The following is an 11,686-nucleotide window of genomic DNA, read 5'->3' as shown; positions in this document are numbered from 1 at the left end:
GAACTTCTTAACTTGCTTAATCCTAATAAGCTCCACTTTCCACCATTCTTGTATCTAGCACCGCAATTCAAGGCACATAAGCATTCTTCAAGCAAGGCATCAATGGAGAAGAGCAGGAAATAGTGGCCATGACAAGCATTTTCCATTATAGATTTTGTTAACTAGCATATCTAAAACCCCATCATGATGAAACAAGGACATGCTCACGTGACATCTAGAGACCAATAAGCCATTTTTTTTGTCGTCATCACCACACTGACACTTTTTACATCCCTCTGCTACAAACCAATTGCAGTATAAATAAAGATCCTCAAATGGTATAGGATGGAAAAGTTGAACCCCTACAGAGCCCCAACTTGACAAGTATCAAGCGTGTAGTTAGAAGTGGGGTTGGGCCGACCCAAAATGGCTGAAATATTGGCCGTGAGGGCATGGCCCAGATTTCCTGCGTAGATGGCTTGACCCGGTCTGCTGCCCATAGGCCTTATGGATAGGGCCAGGTCAGGTCTGACCCAATATATATAAATTAACATTTTGTTGTAAAATCAAATAAAATTAACTACTATATGGTAAATTAAATTCTTGTCTCTTTTGACTTACAAAGATCATACTACCAAATTAGTAAGATTCCTTTTTGAGATTCAATTAATTCTTAAAATCATATAAAGCAGACATAAAAATTTCAAATGAAAGTCCAATAAGACCCGCGCCATGCCATCATGCACCAAGACAGGGGCAGGCTGCGCCGTCACCAAACCACCCACTTAATATTCTACCTCTATGGATAGCCATGACTTTTGGCAGGATCACAATGAAAATAAATGGTTCTTTTTTTTTTTTGGTGTAACAGGTGAAGATGTCAGCAGAGTACAATCAATCTATTGTTAAAACAGATACGGTTGATTTAGAAATGAACTGAAAAATTAAAAGGATGACACATGATCTCTGGTACTCACTATATTCATCCACATTATATTGCTTACAAAATTTTAAGATATAATGACACAGGAAAAAGAAGAAAAAAAAACCGAAAGAACCCACTTATCCAAACAAACATTAGTATAAGGAATGCAACATTGGTTTATCGTTTCTAAAACAGGTAATACAATCAGTTTTTCTCTGAAGAAATTCTACAGCACCCAAAAATCCTCTGCAATCAGGAGCGATAACTTCGCCCACGGATCAGCAGAACAATGCACATCACGGATGGAGCCAAATTCAGAAAGGCTCACATTGACATTAATGTTGGTCCATTATCCGGCATACCCATCCCAGCAGCTAACTCGGCATCAAGTTGTGTATGTGGTGCAGGCCCCGACATTTGCTTCAATCTGAACCAAACAAAGCATAAATCAAACAGAACATCCTTTCCTCTATTAAGATATGCCCACTGCAAGCATTAGTCTTAACATTTTAATCCATCAGCAGATGGCATCATCAGATTCTGTTTGCTGATACACGACTAGTCAGCCATCGGCCAATCTAAGTTGCAAAACTCTATTTCAGAGTCAGATTACGCAATATTCAAATATGAAAAAAGGAAAAGCTACAATCATGATTAAAAGTTCAAGAAACAAATATGGAAGTACTAGCTTACTTTTACATAGAAATCCGAGTAATTTGGAAGTGCTGTCACCTAACACATGCTTTCTAGTTTAGTACGACCAAGAAACGCATTGTTCAGTTGGCATTAGAGCTATGAAGATTCTGAGAAATTATACTAAACATCAAAACAACCAAATCTCAATAACATGGGGAGTTCTTAACCCAAACGGGATACTAATCTAATCCCACATTACCCGTAAGACTTCCTACCGAGTTAGAAACAAACGAGATACAGAGCCAAAGGAAAGTGGAAATTAGAAAATGGCTTTACTCACCGTTTCTTGTGACGTTTCGTCTTGTAATGTTCGTCCCTCACAGTCACATTCGCAAAATATCGGCTGAAAATATAAATCAACAAAATTATATTTTAATTATACTGTAATTCAATTTTTTTTTTCTATTTTTCATTTTCTCTAGTAACAAAAAAGAGTAACTTAATCAAATTATAAAATTTCTTCAATAATTAGACTTACTCGCAATGTAAGCAGTAATATTGGCCCATTCCAGGCAAGTCTTCATCGCGAGGCAACGGTTTGTTTTCCGAATCACCCTTTTGCAACTCCTCATAAACGGCGTCGTCACGTGAATCGAAAAATCTCTCAGTCAAGGAACAACAAATATGATTGAGTAAAAAGAAAAAACTTTGCTCACAAAGAAAGGAAAATTCCATTAAATCAAAATTAAAACAAAAAAAAGGATATCTTTGACGAGGAATTTGTTGCGGCGAGCTGTTTTGTGAGAATATCTTCTCTTCTTTACTTTCCTGCTTGGACATTTTCCTCCCATCTTTCCCCCTTCCTAATTAAACTATTCTGAATGGCTGGAAATTAGGGTTTTGTAGTAGACTCCTTGGGAAAACCCTAGACGCAAAAAATGAAAACGAAGAGGTGCGGCGGTGCTTTCTTTTATATTTGTTTGTGAGATACGATGCCGTTTTAATTTTAGTACTGACGTCGTATGTATCGACAAATGCTTCCTGGATCTCGCGTTTTGAGCCAGAGGGCTCGAGCCCGAGGTCTGTGTAAGGTTTGGTTTATTTATTTATTATATTTATTTAAAAAAAAGATAATCAAACTTAAATTAAATATTGTATTCGAATATTTGACTAATCGGTTGATACATAAATTTTTTATTTAAAGAGCATGATTTGAATTTTTTCTCCTCTAATTATAAAAAAAAATTTAAATCAAATACTCGAATAATTTGTCTATTATTATACTCCAGTACATTTAATTATTTAATATTTAACACTTGGCAAAGACAAACCAAATACAAGACCAAGCCAAAAGCTTGGTTTAAGTTTGGCAAGAGACTCTTCAAGGTTGAAACACTAATAAATCTAAACCAATTCAAATAACATTATTAACTTTAGCAGAATATATAGGGAAATTTTACACCTCTAAGAAGATAAGCTGCAATTTTTTCCATATACATATACGTACATGCCTACTAATATACAATAGGTATATGTATTTGAATGGATATGTCTATGTTAACTAAAATGTATCTATGTCTATGGAAAGTATGTTTTATATAAGCATAAGCTCAAAAACAAAAAAAATTACAGCTTGAAATCATTTGTTTTTTACCTTAGATAGGAGACAATATTGTAAAGATAACGTCCATGTGATGTGCACCAAATTGAAAGCGAGAGATAAAGCCAAGAGGCCATTTGTCTGCACCTGCATCTGCACCTCTCTCCATCTAACCAGCAAGATTTTCAGCAACGGTCCATGGAGAATGTTGTTCATCTCCCTGGCTGCTGGAAGTGTAGAGAAAGAGGTGCAGGTGCAAATGCAGATAAATGGAGACTTGTTGGATATGTCAAATGTTGGGAGATGAATGAAGATGGTAGCTAACTGATTGCAGAACCAACAAGCATTTAATAGTATTTGAGCCCCTGGAAGAGCAAGAGTTAAAAGGCTGAAGGAGTCGACTCGTAGCTACGGGAAAATGATGAATATAGCTTTACGGTTTGCTTGCTAGTTGCTTCACTTCACTTGAGAATCTGTACTCTGCGACCATGTGATGCGTAGGCTGTAGCACGTGGGACTTATGCAAAAGAACCAATCAGGGGACGCCAAGTAAGGATTATGCCTCTGCTTCTTCACCTGATATCACCACGGGATGCCCGTGGTCGTATGCTTATATGTACTTTCTGTTTCTTTGGTTTTAATGCTGCTTCCCATACTTGCCGAGTGGCCATTAGTCTTGTGCTCCGTATCCAGTATTCCTGTTTCTCCGCCGATATGGCAAAGCTCTCTCCGCTACCAATTGCCAAAAAACCAAAGGTGAATAATATTAAAACTTGATAACACCTTGCTTGTTTCCCTTTGAGGATTTTTAACGGATCCCTTATCAATTTGAATATGCAACAACATGATTCTTCAATTTGAACCCAAATGTAAGATATATTACATAATAAAATACGAGTGTGATGTATACTATGGTGCACGTACCATCTCCATGTGTGTCTTTGAAATTTTCCTTGCAAGATTTTGGAAGTTTGCAGACCATTTATGTCTAAGTAATTGAACGATATGTAGGACCACTTTCACGTTAATTCATTTATTTTGGTGCCCTTTTCCTCCTTGAGACATTTGAACATACAGCCCAAGGATATGCCACGGCCACCCCTCAATCAATCTTCGTTTATTGAGGCCCCCACGGCACTTAAGTGACCGAGCCGGTTAAGATATAGATAAGTCGCATTCTGAACAAATAAGCATAGCATTTGGGTATTTACCCCTTTTTTTTTAAAAAAAAAATCCTGCTTGTTGAGGGTAAAGCTTATGAATTATCCATTAAAGTAAATCAAATGTTTAGATAAATATAACATGTTTACCTTACCTTCCACGAAATGGATGTCTTGCTTCTCGCAGTTTCAAAGAATGGCGTGGTTAAATGCATGATGCCAACTTGCAGAGTGGGTAAGGGAGAGAGAGAAGTACATAGAGATGATGGTGAGTGGGTAAGGGGACAGGTATGTGGCTAAGAGAATCGCCGCCCAGCGAATGAGAGCAAGGAAATTGATAGGTCGATGGGTTTTTCCTGCTCAACCCACAACCGAATGGTATGGTGGAATCTTTGCTAAACGACTTTTGTTAAGCTTCCTACCATTCTTGCAGTGACTGACATAAATGTAGACGTACAATACAATAAATGTCTGATTATTTAACCCACATTTCTCCCTATAACTTTCTAAGTACACTGGTGAACTTGAAGATATTATTTTTACCCCCCAGGTAATAAGATAAATACTCTAATTCCTATTCAGGTTTTGTTTTTTTCTCCATGAATAGTCTTTCATTTATCATGGTTGATGGACCGAATATGCGATAAATAAGCAAAATTGGATTTATTATTTAAAAATTAAATCTATTAATATATAAACCTTATATCGCGGTTATACAGAAATGAATTTCCTTTAAAGTGGATCTGATTATACAATTTCACAAAAACTAACAGGAACCACGATTTTAACAACCAGTTCACTCTATGATTCTGTATGCAGCGAACAATCTCTAGTCTAATATAAATAAAAGCTAATTTCTACTACAGTGGGGGCAAAATAACATGAGAAAATAGGATGAAAACAATTACAGGAGGCAAATTTATGAAGATGTAAAAGCTAAGGACGTGCCAGAACCGAGACCCCTTGAAAAGCCTTCAAGCAAATCAACTAATCAGGCTTTAATGTTGGGTAAAATATTATGGGGTGGGGATGATCCTACAGGCCACACTTCTGGCAAATTACTTTACACAATGTACAAGTAGAGACTATTACCCATGGCGCTGAGCATGAAACTCAACTATCAATGTTCATGCTTGACACGTGCTTTCAATATTCCCGGAAGAGGCGGTGACGTTGGAGGCCTACCCGACGTATTTGTCCTTGGGGGAGGTGGGATCTGTTGTTGGTACATTGCAGACATGCTAGAACCTTCACCATCTGCAGAAAAATTGTGTGCCATTTCATCACTCTGTGGTCTGTCACAGAATTTCATCGCCTTCAAAACATAATTGTCATCATGGAGCTCAAATGGAGTGCTGTAAATAGAACACCAATAAGATGAAAAAGCAAAATACAAAGGTAAGCAATAAATCAAAAGATGATTTAAGCATTTGGTCAATTATCACTTGCTTGTCAAGTGAAGGCTGCTATCCATTTATCAAACTCTCGAATTGATCCCTCTACCACGAATAGGCCCTTCTCTCTGTTTTTGCATTCCATGGTTTCCCGTCATAACATGAGACAACATGCTTGTCCTACACTAGATAATTATGCCTCAAAATACCCACCAATTGCCGTCGAATGGATGTTGCAAGGTATGAGGATCTTACCTATTAAAATCAAAATGCACAAGCTGCATATCTTCTGATATTTCTACCTCAACAGTTGCATGAGGACGTGTCTACAATTTCCAGATGACAAGAGAAAAAAGAGAAGTTAAAGAGGCCTCAGGATTAATGAAAGAGTCCAAATATCTATAAGAACATGTTTTGTATCCGTTAAGTACGTGTATTATAGCCTTAATCAAGAAACTTCATGTCTTGTTTTTTTTTTTAAAATAAAACAAAACAATGGCAGGTATGAGTTTGGTAAAGGGGGAGAGACACATAACAACAGATTCATCAGTGCAACTGGAATATCAACATGGACAGAGTAAAACACATGTTGAATAATGAAGGCCCACAATATGCCTAAATATCTTGGGCATCACTCTTCCAGCAAATTGAAAACATGAAACAACAAGAAGATAAACATGATATTACCTTTAGCTCTTTTCCACCATATCTAATGCATTTAGTTTGTGGCAACCAAACTTTTGTATACAATATAATACTGGTGAAGAAAAACTATCTCTACGAAACCCTCTTCAATCCTAAATTGCATTTATTTAACCATCAGAGAGTATCTATATCAACTACACAGCATGTGTCTATGTTTGATAGGTAGAATATGCACATCAACAAAAGTAAATACATGATGCCCTCAATCAAACCTCATCCCTACTATTGCCAGCTGTCAAAGATATTTGGATCATTAGAAATGATTCCCTCTTCTTTGGCAAAGTGGGCATACTTAACAATCATGATAGATTTGCATCATCTACCTTGTGGTGCATGCAGACATTTATAAATCAATGCTCAAACTACAGATAGCACTTTCTTCTCCATACTCATATAGAGTTGGCATTGATATTATTAACATTTTTAGGAGTTTTATCACAAAGAGGTTCAATTTTCATGTAGAAGTCGCCAGTACCAACTTATGGACATTTCAAAACTCTAGTTGAAGAAGAGAAATAGCCATACCAAATCCCTTAATACTCCCCACTTATCAAGTAGAAAAGGCATAGTACACTATTTCCTGCTTTAAGACATCAAGTTGGTGATGTCAAGCCGTGTTACAGATAAGAATTTTTAGAGCAGAAACAAAGTAAAGAATAGATCCAAAATACTGGTTTAAACAAAACAAAAAAAATTAGAAAGCAAGCATTTAGATTCGTATCTTAACAAACCCCAGAGTTTAGTCAAAAACCTTAGAGAAGTGATAATTGGAACAGACTAGAAAAAGTTGGCTGATCATACATTTCTTTTTCCTTTTGAGTTATACATTTCTAATTAAACAGAAAAATAGAGAATTGTGAAATTTTAATGTTGCTTCTTATATAAGCACAGGAACAATGATTTGAAGGAGCTAGGAAACTAAAAATTTGACTAACAAATTGAAGATTATAGGTCAAGATTAACAGAAAAAGATTTTACAAGACAAAGAGAATAAGTTCAAAATAAACTTTATTATAACAGATTGAAGCCATTAAAACTTAAGACAAAACTAAGAGTTTATTTTGCATCATAATTTCAATAGGTGACATTTTCTAATCCCTTATAAAGAAAACTTACTAAAAGAGATAACTTGAGAAGATAACAAACCTGCACCAGAATAAAAGGTAAAGCCACACCCCCACTGGGAGCATTTCCTGCGCTGTATAATTGCTCATTTCGTTGTATCAAATTTTGAAGACCTACAAACTAAGAAACAAAACAATTACATGAACAAACACTGACAAGCAAAGGGAACCAAGTGAAACTTGATGACCTCAAACACTTCTCTCTCTAAATGCAGAAACTTGATCATTAGCAAAATTGAAAATTCTCAACCTAATTGCATGCAGAAAGCAATTTAAGTGCACACATAAGAAAAGTGTGCTATTCTTACCTGTTCCTCCAATTCTTGCAGATAGGCAGCTTTTTTTTCAATCCTATTTCTCCGCCCAAGCCGTTCGGTCTGTATTATTTACATTTCAGGAGCTTGTTAAGCTAATATTAGATACTTAATAGTCATGACAGATCAAGCCTACTTAACATAAAAGACACAAAAATTGAAGCTGTATCGTCACCTTTAATTCTTCAATATCGTTCAGGCTAGTACGAGGAAGTCCCTTCCACTGTATTTCTTTTTTGTCCTTAGATATAATATCCATTGCCATGAGTACATTCAGGGCATCATAAACCCTTCGCCGGATGTTTTTCTCGTCATATTGTTGCTGTTAAATTAAAAGAAACAAAGAAAGGTGCAATACAGTTAAATTCCTGTATTTGTTGGGGTAAGAGATGCAAGTGTACCGATCAAGGAATATAGACCAAAGAATTGCAAACCTGATCTGGTGATGCTACACTATTGCTAGGATCAGCAAATTCAGCTACAAGTTCATCTGCTACCTGAAAATAGCTTTAACTCTCACATAAAGATGTGGGCTTCTAAAATAAACTACTAACACTTAATAGGTAGAAAAAGAGTAAAACCGATGACCATTCCAAAGCCAGGAGAGATGTAGTGAAACTTTCAACTCCAGTAAGCAGACAAAAGAGGAATTTTCCAAAACTTTGACACGTTAGAAAAGGAAGGCACAACTCCACATGCACGCAAGTGTGTGTTTGTAGCATGAGAAGGAAAAGCTATACATTTATGAATCACATTACTATATGATGTTAATTTGAAAAGCAAAACAGTATCATTCCGCTTGAAAATTTGAAAGGGTACAGAAATTATTTGTATCCATAGCGGAACTTGGATGATACTTGATAAAATAAAAACCACTTACAATCAATGATGATCAGTAAGCAATCAGAGTAGAACAATGGATTGATGAGAAAGGAGCCCTATGATATCAATTTGTCAGGTCTACTCTTCACAATATCTCATATACCCGAAACCCCATATATCTAAAACCATTAATGCAGTATCAAAGAAAAAGACATAGATTTTGCATGTATCATATGACACTGACGAATAAGTTCAGGAAAAATACAGATAATTCTGCCAAAATGGATAGACCTTATATACACAACTATAAGCACTATTGCAATGAACACTAATAAGTTTATCAAAAACAATTAACATGAATGAAAGAATGACTTTCAGAAACCAACTGACCTCATTGTATGTGGTTCTTCCCTTGCTTTCTACTTTTTCACAAACTGGATGAAATCAAAGACAATTCAAACAACAAATCAGTTAGCCAAGCCACAACTGCTAACCCATCTTAAATATCCATGTTAGGAAAACAAGCACATAAACTACAGATGAAACAATACGTGATTGAGTTTTAATCCAATCTGTCCCTAACCACAAATCACAATTTGTCCAAAGATAAGAAAAATTTAAGAGGGGGGGGGGGGGGGGGGGGGTGGGGAAGGTGGGGCAAAGAAAACCTTTCATGCTAAATTGGCGAAGTCCTCTGCCACTCTTATCACCTCCAACCGCACGTTGACCTCTCTTCTTCTTTTTACTACTGCAAAAAAAAAAAAAATTGCAATCAGTTAATTCATTGAAAACTCTAGCATTACAACATGTATGACCAGTGCCAACACCTGCTTCTTTTTTTATTAGTCAATAATAAAGCGCCACAGACAACACAAATGCAGGCACCAAAAATTCAACAGATTTACCAATTTAAACAATCTTTGCCATTGTAGCCAACAAAAAATGTTCAATTCTAGCATAATGCGTGAATATTTACCAAATTCAAGTATAACAAATACAAAATTTACTTTAATAAAGCACAATTCAAGAATTTCCTTCAATCTACCCTAAACCCTTAACCCTTTTCTTCAAAAAACGCATAATCAAATCAAGCATTAAACACAATTATCATAAACTAAAGCTAAAAGGGTATCCCAGAAAATTAAAAAAAAAAAAAAAACCACTCACCCAACTGCACCTTGAGATCCAGCATCATCTCCGTGAATATCGAGATGGTTCAATCTTAAAAAAGTGTTCTCACTAGCAGGTGTAGCCATTGCTTGCTCACTCCGGCTCGAGGGAGAGCCAACACTACCACTAGTCGAAACGGATTGACCTGAAACGGTCGTGCCCACGACCTAGAAGCTCCTCCCTTAGTTGGGTTTTTCTCCCCATCTTCTGGTGGTTATGGTTTTGAATATGGTTACTCCAGTTACCATACCTTCAAAAAACCCAAAAAATTAAAAACTTAGTGAAAATTTGGGGGCTTTGAGAGAAACCCAGCAGAGAACTGACCTTAATGAAAAGTGGGTACTGGACATGAAGAGAATTTAATGAGCATAATCAGTAATAGCTTGGGGAAACAATAGAATATTATTTCTATCTGTTTGATTGTATTTCTTTAAGGAAAAAAAATTGAACTTTGAAAGTGAGGAAAGAGAGGAAGGAGGGATGTTGTTATGGAATGGGGAATGGAGCCAAATGGGGTTTCAAGCTTGAAGAACTGTGAAGGTTGTGGGAAAGAGGGAAATTTATTTTTGTGAGGGTTTTGGTTAGCTTTTTTATTTTTTATTTTTCCTTTCTTTTTCGATTGGGTAAGAGGAATAAAGGTGGGGTTAAATGGACTGGTCCAAAGGGCCCAAATTTTTGGTTTAAGAATAGATATAGGTTTAGTTTTGCCAGCTGAAATTGTTGTCCTACCACAGCCAAAATCAAAGTTGTTATTAATAATTTTACCTAATTCAATAACCATAGGAGTCCTCCAATTATTGTGTCTTCAAAGAATTTGAATCCAAAGCTTACAAATGTTAGTACTACTTTTGTTCAACCAAAACAGATGTATAAAAAGTATATATTCATTTGATTAAACCTGTAATTGTATAGATTTGTATATATTATATAAAATTTTAATCAATCTAATGCATACTAAATGAATAGATTTGAGTCTTTATTATATAATTATATGATTAAGCTTAACCCTAAATGTCAAGTTAAGGAGCTGCAATCCCTAGAAATTGGTTTGAATTGAATGTAAGTGGTTGTTTCATGAATTCAACAAAAATTGGAACCGTTCTTTAAAGTGGTTGCAATTAATTAAAAGGTTTTCTTGTCTAAATCCGATCTAGTATTCTCATCAAAAGTTGACCTAACCCACAGCTTTTTACACATGTGCCCAAAGGTGGCAAAGTGGATCCTAGGCTTAACCCTTGTCATTATCTTGATTATTATATAAAGGGTTGAAAGACATCAATTTTCATGTTTAAGTATAATGATTATTAGTCCCTAACAAAATCATATTTGAGGTTCATTATTTGTTGGTGCCCATGTTTAATTTGTGTTGTCTTTGATTCAAAACAATTCCTCTGTTTTGGGCATTGCTTTGTTCTTTGCTGTTTAAGAGCTCAAGGATCACGTGAAGCCAGCTATGAGAAAATAGATTGAATTAGGTAAAACTATAAGACTATAAGTGAAGGTTTCACTTTGTGTAGGAAGCTTCGACTTCACGAAAAGTATATATAATGCTGAAAAAGACTTGGAATACTGAAACAGAGAAGAACACTTTTACCCTGTGGACTACCCATGATTTCACTTTGTGTGGGGCACTCCTTCATTCCACGCTAGAATTTCACAAGAAATCAAGACAGGCGTGAAAATCTGAAGCTTCTCATCGCTTTTCGTTTCCCACATGAATGTTGGGAGTGGGCCAGTGTTTTTGTTTGGTACCCTAACCATCTATCAACTACTCAAGCCGACACCCTGCATTGGGAAATCATGATTCCTACTCAATTCTGACCTTGTGAAAATTGAATCTGGACAATCAAGTGTTTG

At 36.0% G+C, this 11,686-nt stretch overlaps 2 protein-coding genes across 4 annotated transcripts; both read right to left on the bottom strand.

Annotated features, from left to right (window-relative positions):
• Positions 1-944: 944 nt before the first annotated feature.
• LOC110420419 (zinc finger (C2H2 type) family protein) lies at positions 945-3,444 on the bottom strand. Of its 2 annotated transcripts, XM_021433729.2 has the most exons (4): positions 2,307-3,444; positions 2,079-2,187; positions 1,881-1,943; positions 945-1,331 (listed from the first exon to the last, which is right to left on the bottom strand). In XM_021433729.2, the coding sequence occupies exons 1-4, from the start codon at positions 2,389-2,391 to the stop codon at positions 1,229-1,231; spliced, it is 360 nt and encodes a 119-aa protein (XP_021289404.1). In that variant the 5' UTR covers positions 2,392-3,444; the 3' UTR covers positions 945-1,228. The 2 variants fall into 2 exon arrangements, with proteins under 2 accessions (XP_021289404.1, XP_089640376.1); XM_089784250.1 differs by having other exon boundaries at positions 2,079-3,437.
• Positions 3,445-5,055: 1,611 nt separating this feature from the next.
• DPB (Transcription factor DP) lies at positions 5,056-10,417 on the bottom strand. Of its 2 annotated transcripts, none has more exons than XM_089784312.1 (10): positions 10,154-10,414; positions 9,827-10,079; positions 9,328-9,407; positions 9,050-9,093; positions 8,272-8,334; positions 8,013-8,159; positions 7,832-7,900; positions 7,546-7,644; positions 5,950-6,020; positions 5,056-5,655 (listed from the first exon to the last, which is right to left on the bottom strand). In XM_089784312.1, the coding sequence occupies exons 2-10, from the start codon at positions 9,913-9,915 to the stop codon at positions 5,421-5,423; spliced, it is 897 nt and encodes a 298-aa protein (XP_089640438.1). In that variant the 5' UTR covers positions 9,916-10,079; positions 10,154-10,414; the 3' UTR covers positions 5,056-5,420. The 2 variants fall into 2 exon arrangements, with proteins under 2 accessions (XP_089640438.1, XP_089640439.1); XM_089784313.1 differs by lacking the exon at positions 5,056-5,655 and adding an exon at positions 5,662-5,822 and having other exon boundaries at positions 10,154-10,417.
• Between the last annotated feature and the right edge of the window lie 1,269 nt (positions 10,418-11,686).

This window comes from Theobroma umbraticum, unplaced genomic scaffold, assembly GCF_002168275.2.
Source record: "Theobroma umbraticum cultivar Fairchild unplaced genomic scaffold, ASM216827v3 scaffold_86.0, whole genome shotgun sequence".
NCBI lineage: Eukaryota > Viridiplantae > Streptophyta > Magnoliopsida > Malvales > Malvaceae > Theobroma > Theobroma umbraticum.
This window is presented reverse-complemented; position numbering and strand designations above follow the sequence as displayed.